This window comes from Mytilus californianus, unplaced genomic scaffold (assembly GCF_021869535.1).
Source record: "Mytilus californianus isolate M0D057914Y unplaced genomic scaffold, xbMytCali1.0.p SCAF_1, whole genome shotgun sequence".
Classification (NCBI taxonomy): domain Eukaryota; kingdom Metazoa; phylum Mollusca; class Bivalvia; order Mytilida; family Mytilidae; genus Mytilus; species Mytilus californianus.
The window spans coordinates 31,153,315-31,171,775 of record NW_026262581.1 but is presented as its reverse complement, the minus strand read 5'-3'; the positions used below and the strand labels follow the sequence as shown (position 1 = coordinate 31,171,775).

General features: G+C 30.3%; 1 protein-coding gene and 1 long non-coding RNA gene across 3 annotated transcripts in view; one reads left to right on the top strand and one right to left on the bottom strand.

Moving 5' to 3' along the window:
• Nucleotides 1-4,444: 4,444 nt before the first annotated feature.
• Nucleotides 4,445-9,560, bottom strand: LOC127701517 (uncharacterized). The gene is made up of 2 exons (XR_007982073.1): nt 9,492-9,560; nt 4,445-4,894 (listed from the first exon to the last, which is right to left on the bottom strand). It is a non-coding gene; the product is annotated as an uncharacterized LOC127701517 (long non-coding RNA).
• A 303-nt stretch (nt 9,561-9,863) lies between these two features.
• The window catches only part of LOC127700969 (general transcription factor 3C polypeptide 1-like), a 315,269-nt gene continuing 306,671 nt past the window's right edge, over nt 9,864-18,461 (top strand). For both annotated transcript variants that reach the window (XM_052204733.1, XM_052204726.1), the window contains exons 1-5: nt 9,864-9,939; nt 13,086-13,143; nt 14,182-14,396; nt 16,677-16,828; nt 17,534-17,659. In XM_052204733.1, coding sequence (XP_052060693.1) covers nt 13,086-13,143; nt 14,182-14,396; nt 16,677-16,828; nt 17,534-17,659 — 551 coding nt within the window. In that variant the 5' untranslated portion in view covers nt 9,864-9,939. The remainder of the gene's footprint in view (nt 9,940-13,085; nt 13,144-14,181; nt 14,397-16,676; nt 16,829-17,533; nt 17,660-18,461) is intronic.

The following is an 18,461-nucleotide window of genomic DNA, read 5'->3' as shown; positions in this document are numbered from 1 at the left end:
GCTCTAATAGGCGTTTACCGTATTCATCAGTCTTACTATCCTTTTTAGTACAATATCTCCTATAATGTACATTATCTGCCAAATATGAACTAGGAAGTATATCTTGTAAACTTTGAACATGATCAGATGAAATAAAATCCAAATCATTTTCATTAACATGGGCATTTAAGTCCCCCATAATGATAGTCTCCCCTAAATTTGAAAACTTACTCATGTCTTGTTCTATCTTCTCTAGTGTTGATAACTCACTTTTTAGAGATTTAGAATAGCTAGAGTGTATTGGTGAGTTGTAAGCAAAACAAACAAATATATCAGATGAATATGAAAAAAATGTTTTACTTAGTTTTGCCCACAAAAATTCAGAGCAATTATTTTTTATTAATGTAATTCCTTTACTAAAATTTGGTCTGACATATAAAGCAATGCCTCCATGAATAGCTTTACCTTTCCTGGGGTGAACAACCCTTTTCAATAAGGTATAACCTTTCAGGCATATATTATCTTCCTTATCAGCCAGATTCAGCCTTTGTTTCTAATAGGCATATAATATCAGAATTTATATTTTCACAAAAATCAGGATCATCAAGTTTGCAATATCTATTTCCATCTTCCCTGTAAAACAAACCATGAACATACCAAGAACTAATTGTTAATTTGTTTTTTAACATTCTATGAATTATAAGGGATTCAACAGAAACCTTCAGAGTTGAAAAACAATTTTTTTGAAAAATTGTAGAATTATAACTTGACCATGTTGAAAAGTTACTTAAATGTAGGATTTATTTTATCTTTTTTAATGTGTATCCTTTTGAATTTTGAAAAAAGAGAGAAAAAAAAAGATATGACTAGCAAAATTTAAAACAATTGACTAGATAAAAATGAAAACAAAACGGAAAAATAAAAATAAAATATATCTTAGATACAACAAGTCCAAGGACCATAACTCTACACAAAATTATTAGACCGAAACAAAAATTTGAACTTGATCTGTAGCTTGTCATAATAAAACTATATATATACCAATTATCAATCAATATCTTATAAGCATGATGAAAAAAACATCAGATATGATTAATAGTTCTCTAAAATTAGATATGATGTAATACAGTGTATATCTATTTTCAAATTATAATCAAATATAATTAATAATACATGTGTAGTTCCAAATATTTTTTCTTTCATTTGTCACAAACTAATATAGATTTGTAACTTATCTATAAAATGTCAACAACTTTTATCTACACAATGTAATGTATTGAAATATATACATTTATAAAAATAGATTATTATCTAATTAAAGGATTTCTCTTCATAATTTTTTTATATATATACCGGTATATAGCATTCAGAAAATTAGTTTATACTAAATAACAAACTAACCTATCAAAAAATTCTTCAAATAATTTAACAAAGAATGTCTTTTAAAAAATGAGTTATTTCCCTTTGTACAGAAATATGGTTTAACATAGTACTCTAACATTACATATGGTCCAGAGTTATGGTCCATAACTCTGGACTAAATCATCAGACCGGAACAAAATTCGAACTTGATCTATAACTTGTCATGATAAAACTATATACCAAATATCAAATCAATATCTTCAAGAACGAAGAAAAAAAGTGTGGAAAGCTGATTTGCCGGACTGATGGATATACAGACGGATGGACAGACAGATGGACGGAGTGCATACCTAAAGTCCCTTTCGACTTTTGATTTTATGGGGGGGGGGGGCTAGGATGAAATTTGAAAAAAAGGCAGAACAGGAGTTTTGAGTAAAAAAAAAAGGCAGGATGAGCAACTTGGCAAAAAAAAAAAAAGGCAGGATGACAATTTATGTAAAAAAAGTCAGGATAAACTAATAAATAAAAAGACAGGACCGAATAGAGTGAAAAATAAAAAGGCAAGACAGAGATTACAACTAAAAAAAAATGCAGGACAAAATTTTTCATCCTAGCCCCCCATAAATATGGTAGCTCCCTCAAAACCATTTCGATCATTTTCATATCCTTGTTATCTACAAATCTGTGGTTAACATTGTAATTTCTCATGTCGTGCTTGTTCATTTGATCTTTAGCGTAGCCATCATAGAAACCATGGTTTTGGTAGTTTTTGCCACTGATTGTATTATTTGTTGGTACTTTGTTGTTCTTTTTGTATGAAGGCCACTTTCCATTTAGCACAAAACTAAGGGTCTTTTTCAAATTTCCTGCCAAGACTCTTGTTCCCTCATTAATATTAATGTTCATGCATAGTATACAGAAAAATGCGAAAATAATTGAAATTAATAGAAAACAAAAAATTAACAAATTTTTGAAAAAAGGGGGAGGGCTAATAAAATTTGTCCTGTCCCAAAGTACCTATGAAGTTTACTAAACATATTCAGAAGAAAAAGCAACTAATAGTAAAATAAGGGATTGCACCAGAGTTGATAAATTCACTTAAACAAGGTAAGACAAGGCATAGTAGGTTTAAGTTAATCCAGAGCAATTTTCTGATGAGTCTGCAAAATCAGGAAATCGTTCCAGACTCAGAATCCAAAAAGGGATTAGTGTTAAATATTAGGTATAAAAATTTAAACAAATGATAATTCAAATGAAAAAAAAAATATCCAAAACCCTGTTCTTGAGTGCTCGAGGATAAAACGCTAAAATATACCTACATAAATATTTCATTAAGGGCAGACTAGAAATTTTTGAAGTTGAAAAACACCAATAGCCACAGATAACATACATCAAATTTGAAATTTATCTGAAGTTATGCATTTTTAAGATCCAAAAGTAAAGTCTGTCGTCAAGGGTGTTTGACATAATTTAAGGGGTGGTTAGTGTCGGACTTCTTTTTTATATAAATAAGAGAATTGATATGCATAAATTTTACTCTGATGATCGGTATCAAAGAAATACAAATAAATATTCACAAGATGTACACTTCACTTTTCAAGTTTTTTTGTCTTTTTCAAGCATCTTGATCTACTTAGTTATGATTACTCGTTACAAAGATATTTCACTTAACCTGCATGTATATATTGGTAATGTAGTAATGCGAATTTTATCATATCAACATTTAGCTATAAAATATAAGCTTAATGGAATATGTGGCAATGAGATATACCGTATTTGACCGAGTATACATGTAGTACGCACACCTTTTCAACACCCAGAATCGTGAAAAACGTCTAGTTCACTGTAAAAGTCTTTGATAGAGTTATTTGTTTGTGTTTTATACAATTAAAGGACAAAAACATACACACTTGAAAGCTTGCTTTCAGTAATTTAGAGCATTATAAGAAGAAGTATAATCTAATATTGCCAATAATTTTCAAAATAATGGTGAACAGTTTTTCATGATAGAGTCTTGACTTGAGTTATAATGAAGTGTTTTGGGTTTAATCCATACATGTAGCTGACTGAGTGAGTTAAATCAGTAATGTTTAAAACTGGTTATCACTTCTTATCCCTTTAAGCATGTAATAATTAGGAATGAAAACAAACAATGTGGAGTTGTCTTAAAGTCCTGCTAAGAAAAGGTATATACTATGAAATTAAGAGCTAGGGGCAAGCCCCTCGCTCTAAATTTCATAGTATATACCTTTCCATAGAATAACCTAGACAAAATGTGTGTGGTTATGACGACTGTTAAGCTTGCAAGTTTAAATCTAGCTATGACTAGCCTTGAATATGTTTGGAAGAGGCATCAAACATATTCATGCTATTTTGTCATCTGTTATTCTGATTACATTATTGAATGGAAGATTTTTTTCTAGATTTATTTTCGTTGTGCACATTTTAACTTGTCTTGGCTCAGGGTGGTTTGAAGCTTTAGGTATGGTGTAGAATTGTTTTTATTGTTGACCTCCAAATGTTTGCCTGGTGTAATTGTAATATTGGTTTGCTCTCATTGACATATATCCAACATCTACTTTAAATATAACAAGAATGGAATTTAAGGCCAGGGAACAATAAGTAAATGGCATCCATGGTTAAACATTAGCAGCCATACAAAATTTTGTTGACCTAGATCGAAACAGGAGAAAAAACAGATGTTCTCCGAACTGCATATAAATTGAGAGAAAATAAAAATAAATGCCATACATATATGGTCTGTCTTGAATTTCATTTACAACTTTCAAGGAAACCAACTTTTTCCAAAAGTTACTGTTTGTAGTATTAGTGACCTTGAAAGGCTCTATTGACCCGAAAACCAATAAGTTTCTTAAGGGAAATTCAAGTTACCATCAAGAAACAATATGTTTCAAAACACTCAGATGGACAGATGGATGGATGGTAGCACAGAAAGACAGATGGACAAAGCAATGACTATATGCTCCTGAAATTTAAGGTGGATCTTGAAATAGATAAAATAACAAGGTTCGTACAAATTTCAGTGGCATCTGAAGAAAGGGACATTCTTATCGTGTGAGGCAGAAATAAAACGTACAGATAATACTTTTTTTACAGAATTTATGTATGATAGTACTTAAAAAAGAGTAATGTAAATTGTCATATATGGAAGTCAAGCTTAATGTGATTAAGTATTACAAAAATACTGTTTATAAACTATAACTGCATTGGTTCTTCATTTAAAGTGGTAATTAATTTTTCTGCTATAAAGTCTTGAGAGGATTCATTCAAACATTCTATAAATGTATCAAAAGCTTTAGGTCCTCGTCTAATTAAGGTGAATAAAAACTGTGTTGCTTTATCTTTCTTTGTCTGTTTGACACTAACTTCTTCTCCCATACTTGGTGTGAAAATTTCTTTTTCTATCATTAAGTCAAGAAGATCTTCCAAAATCAAACTATCCATCAGAAAAACCCAGTTTTTACGTAAAGATTCTTGATGCCTTTTCTCCATTTTCAAGTGGTTTTCATGTATACATTATATAACTGTGAATCTGAAAGTAAACAAGACGGGAATTATTCCCTTGGGGAATGTTTTTTCACATGTTCACTTTGAAAGAAAAACAGCACAACTAGACTCTAGATCACCTATAATAGAAAATTATGTGCCAATGACATATGTTTCAGCAGGCACACTTGATCATGAAATATATCTCAGTAATTACCTTCATAAGGTACACCTGGTCATGAGATATATCAAGAATAACCATCATCAAGCTCACTTGGTCATGAAATATCTCAGGAAAAACCTTCATCCGGCAATGAAATAGCTAGTGTTCTTCTTATGTATTTTGTTTTATAAGATGCAAATTGTTCATAATTCACCATATATGCTCTATAGCTTCCACAAAAAAAAAAACCCAAAACAAAATATGGATAAAATTTGTAATTCAATAGCAATAACTCCTACAAGGAGTCAGCTGACTATCTCAGCCCTATTGAATATTTGTAAATCTAGTCCTACATACCATTTTTGCTATTGACAGATTCTCTCTTTCTACTAAAGTTTTGACAAAAGTGTGTAAAAAATATCTCTTCAGGGCAATAACTCCCAGTATTCAACTGACAATTTCAAACATGTTCGACCTTCTAACTTTTCCAATTACCAGATTTTATATGATTGGTCCCACATAAAAATTGAGGTTTTCAGAAGCATCCATCTAACATTGTACAGCTTCACATTCTGTGGAAGTCCAAACTCAATTAAGAATGACCTTCAACAGTTCCAGGAATTTTGAAAGGGGGGGGGGGGGGGGCATAATTCCATAAAACTTAACATATACCATGTAAATTGCAGAGCAAAGTGAGGTGAAATTTTATTTAAAAGATTTTATGCCAAAAAATTATAGTTTTTTTTTATCAAAAAGGGGGGTTGGAGGCGTATACCCTCTACACCCCCTGAATCCACCACTGAGTTCATCTTCGCTAGCCAAGGGTTACGATCCAGTCCCCTCCTCTCAAAGAGGAAAGGACTGGATCGTAACCCTTGGCTATTGAAGATGCACTGAGTTCTGTTAACAAGAAAAAGAAGATGTTTATTTTTTCGGTTAGTGTCCCTCACAAATTCATACTACAATATGTATCAGGCTATATATTTTAGATAAAAAAACAATTACAAAGATTAAACAGTTTGCATATACATAATGTGTTTATACATATATATTTCCATTCTCTTTTCTATTATGTTTTGGATATCTCCACATCAGGCTTACACCCTAAAAAAAAAGTGATGTTAATAATTTGGCAATTCATGAAGTGCCATATGTAACTTAATTCTAAAGGAGCCTTGACTTTGCTGCATGACAAGGAGGATTTAATTAGCTCTAGCTTTGCATATTGGCCTTGTATGTAAATTAAAGATAATGTGTAATATGTATAGCAGCTTTTCTTTTTAAGAAAAAATCATAAAAGTATATATATCATACATAAGTTTATTGTTGTTATTTTTATATCGCCATTCTGTTGCCTACCACCAGTCACTGGTAATACTTATACAAGTGTTTTTTATTCACTGGTACAGGTAAATTATTTTGGAGGTAGAGTTATATCCCTTAGACATTCAGATTTGTTTAACTTACATAAGTAAGAAAGTCTTATTTTCTTCTTTTCTTGAATTCCTCTTGACTACATTGCTCTAATAGAGTGTTTTTTTCAATTGTCTGTCATTAATAGTCGGCTTTTAATATTCATAAAAATATATTTTCATGGACGATGAACATCTTTTTCTGTTTATCTTCAAAATACTGCTCATTTACAAGCCTCCCGAGAGCAATTTTTGAAGAACAGGAACAGATATTATGGCATAACCCGACTAATCCAGTCGTTATATTCCGACTCATTATCTATCGCTGCATTAACGAGAGGACACTGACTGATAGAGGGCGCTGAATCATTCGAGTTAATTCTGGCATTGTTTATAACAAAGTTTCCAGGGGGGCTTCTGTTTGGGGGAACAAATATATGTTGACAACTGTCCATCTGTCATTCTGTGTGCAATAGCAGAGATTTAATTTCTTTGTTTAGTTTTTGAGACAAAAGATTGAACTTTAATTAAAAAATAATAAGCAAGCAAGAAAAAATTTGTTTACTGTGGATTCATTATTATTCGTTGGATACCAATTTTCGTGGATTTCGTGGGTACAGCTGAACCACGAAATCAAATGTTCAACGAAAAACAAATTTTCTACAGGCTCGTATGCAGACTTCAGCAAAACCACGAAATTAAATATCCACGAACATGTAAGTTTTCCTGATTCCACGAAAATTGGTACCCACGAAAATAAATGAATCCACAGTATACTTGTTTTTACCTCCCAAAACATAAGAATTTAAGGGGTATAAATTGTTAAAAAAAATTACTTGTGTAACTGTAAGTGAATTTTTGGAGAAGATTAATGGGAGATTATTCAGAATAAATTTTCTCCCACCCCTGTGGTACACTATAAAAACATCCAATTAAATGAGACTAAAGCATAAAATTTTTTAGGAAACATTATTAACTATAAAGTCAATTTAAAAAAAAACTTATCCAGGAACTATCAAAAAAGGGATTGAAGGTCCTATTTGCTTTAAAAAGTAGATTTTCTAACTTTAAATCCATCCCTGTTAATTTATCATGTAAACTATTTGATGTCTTAATAAGACCTGTTCTATTATATAATATTGAGGTCTGGTTTATGGAAAATTATTTATCCATTTTTAAATCTTTGAAATGATCAGAACAACATGGTTCTGTTTGTGATACTTTGTCCTTAGAAGATAAATGTTGCTATGAAATGATTCATAATAAATACTGTAAATCTGTCCTAGGGCTTAAGAAAACTGCATGTAATATTTCAGCGAAAAACAGAACTGGGCAGATTTTCTATGGCTTCATTTATTAAACCACAAGTTATGCTATATTTTTGTAGATTTCATACCCATGATATTAATCCTCTGTTAAAAGAAGCCTATGAATCAAATAAGTCACTGCATAATGATGGTTTTCATAGTTGGTATACATTGCTCTAAATATATTTAAAGAGACCGGATTAAATGCTGAAGATTTTGAAAATTATGATAAACCATACAATAAAATTAAATATTCCTTAAAGATGAAGTTTAAACAGATATCACATGAAGTTTATACAAAAAAAATCTTGAATAAACTTTCTTTTGTAACAGACAGTTCAAAATTATTTCTATATAGTCAAATAAAATCTGAGATAAAAATTGAGAATTATTTATTAAAAGAATCAAATTTTAAAACCAGACAATTAATTTCTAAATTAAGGGTTAGTGACCATAACCTAGAAGTTGAAATGGGAAGATATAAAAATGTACCCAGAGATCAAAGGTTATGTAAACTTTGTAATAAACTTGAATACCATTGTATACCATTTTTTCTATTACAAACTGAACTCAACTTTAAGAGATTGCTGTTTTGTAATGATTAATAATATAAACCCAGATTATTCAAATTATCAACCACTTTTAAAGCTAAAACCACTTTTAAATCCTGAATCTAAGCTTTTGACAGAAGTTGGTGACTTTATAAAGCAATCTTTAGAATTGCGAAAATGAGGTCCATGCATGTCCATCAAAGGTTACATTACCATTTATAACTATATGTTTTTTTATGTTTATATTTGTAATTCTTCACTATCTATATTAGATATGTTTGTATTTGTGTTTGCTTGACCCATATGGGTGTATTTTGCAAATAAAATTATTATTATTATTTTTCAAACCTTGAAAATAAAATTAAAATCTTACAAATTTACATATGCAAGTAAATATTACTAACATCATCAAGTAAATAAACATGACTTCTATAAGTGTTACAGGATAAGATAAGATAAGATATTCTATTTTTTCCAAACTAGGTCTCCAGGGAGGGGGGGGGCATATACACAAAACAAATATAATCTTTATACAACATACAATATTTTAAATGACATTCATATAATAAACCTAAATATAGAGCCATACAGGCTATTCTATGTTAAATAAAAAAGTATTTTAGGGTTGCTACTCTAGATGTGTGGCAAATGTCCTCTCACTTGATTTTACTTGCAATTATTTTTATTTTATTTTTTTATTTTTATATTTGCTGGAAGTTATGATATAAATTTGATTGTTCAGCTGCAACAGGTAACAAGGGATAATGCTCTAGGATTATGAGTATAAGTCCTCTAACAAACCTCCTCGTACATGATGCAGAGAAACAAACATAAAGCTAACAAAAGTTCAATGTTATTCACAGCAAATAACATATAATAATATTAATATACTGCAGTACTATTATCCCTGACTGACCATCATGGCCACAGAGAAGTTCATCAATCAAGATTCAAAATGTGTATGAACCAATCAAGGACCCTAAAGGAGCAAAACAATTCGACAATCGCAGCTTATTGCAATGTATATATATTTTTATGGTTTGATAACTTTTCTTGCTACATGGGAAGTGCTACTTTCACTTTCACTTTATTAGTACGCATCAAGTGATCACTCTTTAGTGCTTTTTTAAAATTTAATTAAAATAATCTGTTTTACTTTAACTTTTCGATTATTTAATAACGAACAGAAAATATATTTTGCAAAACTTACTCAAGCTGATTTCTATATTTATTTGGTAGTTAGTCACTGCATCATAAGTGCTCTAAACAGCATATCTCCACACGGCGTTAGTTTAAAGTATAGCTAAAACACCAATAATGTCCTTGTAAATCTTAAATAACGCACCAAAATGAACAATTTATACGTTCACTTAAAAAAAACAGTGTTAGAGATACTAACATCTACTATTCGTCACTAATGTAATATGGAAAGTAAACTTTTACCACGTTTACGCTTTGAAACTCACAAGTTATTACTGTTTTTAGTCAATCAAGTTCTTTATGTTATTCTTTGAAAAATATAAATTGGTACTTAGTTATATGTTTCTTTGGAAGAGCTGTCTCCTAAGGGTCCTAAGCACATTCAACTGTTTTCTCCTATTTTAGCGGCAAAGATGCTGTAAATATAAACATGAAGAAGACATAAACATTTAAAAATTGTGAGAAAATAATTTGTCAGTATGTCCATCGGCAGCGCAACATCAAAATAATATTTTCTCTTTTTCAATGTTATATATTTTACAAGCTAACAACGCAAACTTTATACTTTTAAGGTTCACCTCTACCACTATTTAACCTAGGAGTAGGAGAAAATGGCCATGGTTCTACCACAATAGTCTGAGTACAGACAAACTTGTGCATCTGGAAAAGTTTCAGACATGGCATGACCTAGACGAATAAAATTCAAATGCAATTTTTGTTTAATGTCGTACCATATGTAATTTAAAAGAAAACCAGGCAAGTGGGGTCTATTTTATTTGGTAAGGGTCCAATACACATTCGCACCCACACGTTTGCCCCCTGTGTCTGTTTGCACCCTATTTTCATTAAAAAAACAGGTTGAATTATTAGATGTTTTTTAGATGTATATTTATATTAAAATTTTATATTTTTGTGCTTTGATGATTAATTGTTAATTTTGTATGATTACAAAGCTAGATTTGGTATCATTGTTCTGTGTTTTTAAATTATAATGAATAAAAATAAATCATATATATATAACTGTATAACTTATTAGTTCTTCTTTACCTCCATAGTGTACCTTCAAGCTTTTTTACTTGGAAATAAATGCTCTGTAGGAACCTGGGAACAGTATATCTAACGGGAAATGAATCTGATACGCTTTTCAGTATAAAATTGATAAAATCTCAGACTCCTCGAGACTTCCCGAGATTTACGGATTTTGGTAGCGTCTGACAGAAAAACTATCAGAACTGCTCAACAAATAAACCACATAACTCTAATTGTAAATAAATACAAGTTTTATCATTTAGTAGATATATTTTGTCATATAAAATTACCAAAATTAGTTTGATTTATTTGATGTGAAGTGTTTTATAATAGTTTGGGAATTTGTAAATCATCGCGGCAATGGCCGCCATTTTTTTATTACCTGGTTTGCATTCTGCACAATTCTGTGATAAAATGCTTGCGATTTTAACAAATTTGAAGTGACAGAATACAAGTTTGATACACTAGCATCACTATAAAACTAGTTTGAATGACATTTTATTGATAATATCAGAAATTATTAGGATAATAGCGAGTCCGTTTTTTACACATATCCGTTTCTGTATCGTATCTTTATTAACTATGGCACGACGATATAATCGACTACAATCAGGTAGTGTCAAGTCCCGTCAATATATATGTTCCTGGTAGGAACTTATAGCTGATATGCAACACCATGAACACCTAAAAAAACATGTAATTTGTGCCCTGGTTTTTGTATTATTCGTTGTTGATGTGGCAATGTCATTGTGATGAGTTTGATAGCTGTTTGGTATCTTCTGCCTTTCTTTTAGAAATCTTAGATGAACTTTGCCTTGATCATTATAACAATTTTTTATTCATAACTCGTTTCGTCAAAATAATTAATAAAACACCAAAGGAAACCTGTTTTATAATGTCACTTTATTTTGAAACAATAAAAAATTATTCAACACTAAACAAACAAAAAAGGATGCGAATGTGAATGGGGGCGAACATGAATGGGAGCCAACATGATTTTGGACAAACAGACCCGAATTCATTTTATTTGTACAATTTGTCACAATTATCAGTGAATCACATGAGGCAATAAGCATAATTGCATAACTTTTACTTGTTAATTACCTGGTCAGACCTCAGCAAATTGCAATACATTTTATATATGTTAAATTCCCATTTTATTGACTTTTATAACAGTTTATGGTATTTGATAGTCCAAAATATGTGGTTTTGGAAGGCAATTTTAATGTTTTGCTTAACTTCAATGAGCGATAAAAAAAAATCAGAATTGAAAAATACCTCAGCATGATTATCTGGACTAGTTATTTGTATATTGAGATAAATATTGAGAAATATCATATAACAAAATTTGAAACATCCCCTTTCAAAACATATAAAACATTTTCATTAAAAATTATCAGGAAAAAGATGATGTAAAAAGGATGCATCATCTCAAATTAAAATATTTGAATACTTTGCTTAGAAAATGAAAAAAATTCTAACTTAGGACAAGGAATAATAACTTGTTGATAAATAATAATACTTATAAACATAATTAGTTTGTGACAAGAAACAAAAACAAACATATTAATATAGCAAAGAAATAACAATTCTATAAGAAATGAACACATGGGAAAAAAAATATAAGACTTATGCCCTCAGTTCTTACATGTAAATGAGTGTTTTATAAAGGAGCCAATATTCTTAACATGTTCCATGATGGAGGGGTTTAGTATTTCTTTTATAAAGTTATGAAAATGAAAATTACCCTATGCAACCGTACAATCATCCAACAAATGCAGAGGATATTGCATATTAGGTCATTAAGGTAGGGACTGTAAGTGATTTTGATTTCATGATTAGCAATCTGTACATGATGGCCAGATTACCTCAAAAATGTTTCATGATGGTTTTTTTTTTGCATGTCAATTAACAATGGCACTTTCATGATATTACATGTATATAAACGACAAAAAAAGTGATTTATTTATTACCAGCAAGGATTTGTATAGTAAGTCTTACTATAGTACAAATCCTTGTTACCAGGTATATGTACTCAATTGAAAAGATTGCATTGTAGAAATCTTCATCACCATTAGTGCCTTTGAAATGGTAGGGGAAATAACTCTAGGTTAACAGAATTGTGTTTACAACACTATGAGCTCGAGGTAACAGTAAAAAACAAAATCTGTAAAGTTATGTGTAAATATTTTGAAGTCACCTCAATTGTTTTTTGTCCAAAGCGAGGATTTGTATAGTGAGTAGTTGTACTATATAAATCCTTGTCTAAAGTTTTTAATCAATGACGATTAATTATAAGAACAATTTAGAAAAGTTGTAGTTCAATGGGGTTATGTTTACAAAGGTGTCTACAAATGTATATCAACAAGGACGTATAACTAATACATCCTTGATATGAAGCAGAACTATTTATCAGATGTTGAACTAATGAATATAAAAATATACATTGTCCTCAGTGAAGACTCCGAGACTTATTACTGCCTAATTATTATATTTTATATGTTTTCACATTTCAAAAGAACCAAAATCAATAGCAAATCCTTGCCTCAATATGTACATGTATTCTTTATTTCAGATGGATTTGAATTATTTGACAGCTGTAGTTGATGAAATAGCTTTAGAAGGTTTAGAGGGTTTGTATAAAATATCTTTTCAGTATTAGCTAAATAGAAGGCCAAGAAAAAAATGGTTACTTTATTTATTCTGAATAGTTTGAATAAAAATAGGTATCATGCATATGTCATTGAGACAGCAAACCAACACTTTTAACCAAAAGACATCCAGACCTCATTTTCCAGTGGTAGTCCAAATTTCCCCGACCTGTATCCATGACTGCCTCTATTGCAGGACCTACCTATTATATTTATTGTTAATTTGTTCTTGTCCTGAACATACATGAAATATTTGCCACTGGACATTAAGCAATCATCAATCAATCAATCTATATAATAAAGTAAACTCTAAATTTTCAGAATAAATTAAACAGAAACAAACATCTACCACCATGACATCAACACCAAAATCCACCATTGGCTTTATAATTTAAAGTATACAAATTAACAAAATAAAGAGTGATTTTAATAAGTGTCCCCTTGTATGTACAGAAAGCCAGACAGCAACAAAACCTTACGTAATGTTATGATTGTCTTTTAAACATCCTTCGTTGTTTTTCTATCAGTTATGATTATGTGTATGGTATATGCAGGGAGCAGGGAATTTTCAGTAACATGTTTGTTTATTTTGAGGCTTACTTACATAATTATTTCAAACAATATTTCAAAATGATAGAAACTATAAGAATCCTGCAAAGGAATGTTCTAGATTAAAATTTGATTAAACCACATGAAAAAAAAAAATCCTTGCAAAAATTAATTGTTTTGGAAACCGAAGTTGAATTACCTGTATGCAAATATATTAAAATGAATATTAGTACAAAATGTATCTGATACATGTATCACTGAAAAAAGACACCAACTATTTCTCTTAACCATAAAATAAGACTACCTAAAGACGAAGAGTGGGTTTTTTTTTAATGACCTTAAATGTCCTGTAAAAGGACTCACTTTTAATGCAAATTCTTTACCAGGTTAAAAAAATTGTGCAATGATCTGTAAAAAAAGGACCATAAACAATATCAAGATGTCCCCCAAATGTATTTATTTACAATACAGGTATAACAGTGAACACACTATGGAAAAGACTTGAAAAAAGGCCTGGTTTTGTTATCAAACTTGATGAGAAATCTAAAGCATTTCTATGGCGACAGTTGACAACAGTATCTGAGTTTGTCTACTATGAGCTACCTGAACCAAGACCAGATTTAGACATCTTTAATCGAATGGACTTTGTTGACCCAGAAAGTGGACATATGGTAGAATTAAACCAGGTATAGCTAGTATTGTTTGATTTGAATAGCCTGGAATTTTAGCTGGACATTTGGTGCACAAAATTTACAGTGTAACTACAGCTATAAAAGTGTTCATTGGCATGACAGTGTTTTTTCACACAAAGCTTAAACAATTTAAAAGTTATCCTGTTCCATGTGGTAGTTAACTATACATCTCAAGTTTGTCAGATAAGATTCAATGTTAGTTAAAGTTATAAATGAAACATACTTATATACAGGCTATCTTTATGACTATTAATTTGATCTTTCGGTAAATTGGTAGTAAGTTACTAATTGTCAAGTCAGATGAAAAGTGATATTGTTTTGTTTTTTTGAATTTTCTGTAACATTGTCATATTTTGTCTTAATAAGGAATCAGAATTTTCCATGGTAATATATATGCCAATCTTAATATATTTTACTGTTACAAAGAAAGTATCTCTTATCATGATGTCACTGCAAGTTGAAAACACCTCAGTTGGCTTGTGGTAGCTGCTTCCCCTGAATGGTGGTCAAACCAAAGACTTGAAAATTGGTATTTGCTGCTTCTCTGCTAATCTCGCACCATTTAGTAGTAAGAACAAGGATTAGTTGGCGCCAGTCAAAATTTTGTGTCTGGGTAGGCTGCCATGCCTTCCTGTGTACTGTACTGTACAATCTTATGAATATGTTAAAAATCTGGCTCAGGGTGTCAGTGAAGTACCAGGCAAGGTTAATTGGCTTATCACATCAACATGTTCTTGTCCTGATAATCATGTAATATTTGTCACTGGACGTTAAACACCAACCCATCCACCCAGCCATCAAGTTAAAAGACAATTATTATTTAAGAAAGTAAGTTTCTGTAAGTTATTTGTGATACTTAAATGAAAGTTTGAAAATTTTAGGCTTTCCAGGTAAGTCTTAATTGTTTGGTGGTTGAAGTTTTGTACTTGAAATCGTCTACCTTAAAACATGGAAAATTGTTATATTAATTTGTCTTTGCCTGGAGGCATGTATCAGACTATTCACAAACCAATTTTGCTGCAATACCTTTTTTGATCATTGCTTTTATATTTTATCTTTGAGACATTAGTTTTGTTACTTTTTGTTCAGTTTGTATTCTATGTCTGTATTTTTAATTCACAATATCTGCTTCTTGCTATTGATAAAAAAGAGGATCAGCAGAAAATTTTAAGCATTGCTGTAAAATCTGAATCAACATGACTTTTATTTGAAAAGTTTTATCATAAAACATCTGTAAGTCAGAAACCAAAACAAAAAAAAGACTTTTATTAAGTCTGAGCTCTGACTGATGAATAATTATTTGTGAATTCAAGTTTAAGATGCATAGCACATGTATAATGCTGTAATAAAAAAAATTCTCAGATTCTTTCTGGACTTTTTGAAAACAAACGATATAAATACCAAACTTTTATTTTAGTTTTTAAAATGTTTATGGTAAAAGACTTGAACTGTTTGAAATAATAATTTTAGGATAGAAAACTAATGGCATGTATTTCATGTTTATGGTAGTAAGGGATTAGGATGTAAGAATATTTTTATTTTTGGGAAAATGGAATCAAAATAATTTGACGAAGTCCTCAATAACAGTAGAAAATCAATATATATACTAATGAATCCAAAATTGTTAAATTTTTTTCCAGACTTCAGCATTTGAGCAGAAATCTTTTGTGGTACTGTTTCTCTTATGACTTTGCTTAAAATAGACGGAAGGAGGATCAAATGATTTCACACAGTTTTGATGTATTTGATGTTGGCCGTTAAACAATGAAAATGAATCTGTATCATTTTAAAATGAGTCTAGTGCTTATTCAACAATGGACATATGATTTTATAGCTATAAAACATGTAATACATTTCCGTATTTCAGTTACCTTTTCAACAGAAGTTATACTGGACATTTATTTGATTTTGGAAAAAATTAGTTAACAAGTTATTTATTGTTCAGCCCTCAGTCCTGAAGCCAATGATGTAGGGTATTCAAAGTTACGGATTATTTTTAAATGATAGTGTTTTTTATTGTATTTCTTCATGACATAATTTGTAAATTGTAAAAATTATTGATAGCCGTAGTACATTTCACTGTAGTTTTAGTTTTGAAAAATCAGTATATAAATAATTATTATACTTCGTCCTCTTCCACAGGTAACACCTGCCTCAGATTATAGTACAGATCAAACCTTATTCAGTATACATGTACACAATAGAAATGTGGCATATAAATCTATTTTTGTAGAACTGCTTTCTGTATATTTCACTGTTTGACTAAAATTTCAGGATACACACCACATAGAAGCTTATCCTGTCACCTGTATAAACCAGGACGGTGTTATTGGATCATGTTCTACATTTCATACAAGATATTTGGTTACTGATGAAATTGTTAGTGCTGGCAAACTACTCATGTCACTGGATAAAGTTATTGAAAGGTTATTATAGAAACATACATTAATTACCAATTCTTGTAATTTCACATGATGGCAATTTTTGTTTGTGTTTTCATTAAGTTACATGTTTGTTGGGTTATTTATGAAATTCTTTCACAATCTTTATTTTGAAGTTCTTTTTGTTTTGATAATGTCTTAGATTTGTAAATTAATCCTATCCCAGTTTAGAACAGTATTCCCATTACAGCAGTACATTAATCATGACAATGCTATCTTCATCCACAGTTGAAATTCACTAAAACTGAGGCAAAACATTTGCATCCTTTTTTTTTTAATTTCCAGCTAGAAGTAATGTCTGTCTGACTATGCCAATTATTGTTGTTCATCAAACCCAAACTTTCAAAAGAAAAAATATCATATAAGAAGGTATAAAAACTATTTTCTTTACTCTGACAGTTGTAAAGTATTTTTTATTTCAACAATTTAAAACGGCAAACATTAACTTTGTCGCATAGGTTTTTCTGGCAATTTGACAATAATCCAAATGGTACCAATATGTTTTGTTGGTATCATTGTAGAGTAAGAACGAGAGTTAGGTATAAAGTTAGTGTTTTTAGTGGTATCATTCTTTATGAACTGTCCTGTGAAGAGAAGTTGTTTAACAATCATTGTGACCCTGTTCAAAATGAGGTAGAGGTTATGAACTTGTTAACTCTGCTCATTTAAAAAAAAATTCTTTATATTTAGATTTGGAGAGAAGCTGGTTGTTGTTGCCTCACAGAGACAGAGAAATGAAGCTTTGCTGGGTAAAACTTTTGATCCAACCTATAGCTGGATTGATTCAACATATTGTGTTCTAGAGAGAATAGGAAGGTAAATATATACTGTTAATTCTCTAACTTTTGTGACATTTTTATAATTGCGAAAAATTTGGACAGGATATGTTTCGCAAAACATTAAAACTCCCATTATAAATTTTGATAGATGACCCTGTAAATTGAGATCCCTTCTTCAGTTGTCTCCCTTAGGAGGGACACATATTTTCATTTACGATGGAGAGCTAGCTGTTCTTTAAGTTTTCAAATCTTTTAATTACATTTAATTTTTTGTTAAGCTAAAAACATTTGATATCATTAGTTATTTTTCACTAAAAATGGATTTAAACTCTGGTATACCACTTTCAAGGTATCATACTTTGAGTAGACAGAAGCCAATTTTGTTCGGTATACCATAGAGCCAGTCTATGATTGACAAAGGGAAACAATTTGTGTTAAAAGTGTGTAATAACAGAATTAAGGGCATACGTAACAGTTTTGATCCCATGGTGATTCATTTACGAAAATTTGCATACAAGCTATTTTTCACCTAGTCAATGCAAATATGTAATAAAAAATATACCTTCATGTGCTACTTTAAGAGATAAATGGGGTCAAAAATTTAGACATTTACTCAAAATTTCGTTTTTTGGAACATTTCCATCCTTTGGATAGACATACCTAACTTTTTTGTTTCAAAAGATAAACACAATAGGATTTTTGTAAAAACATTTGGAAAATCTCTTTTACATAAGTATGCTCTAAATTTTTATAACAATTCATTGGAAATAATTAATTTTTATCAAAGTTTCAGGATTTTAGGAAAAAAACAGAATTTTTTGCTGAATACTTATCTAATT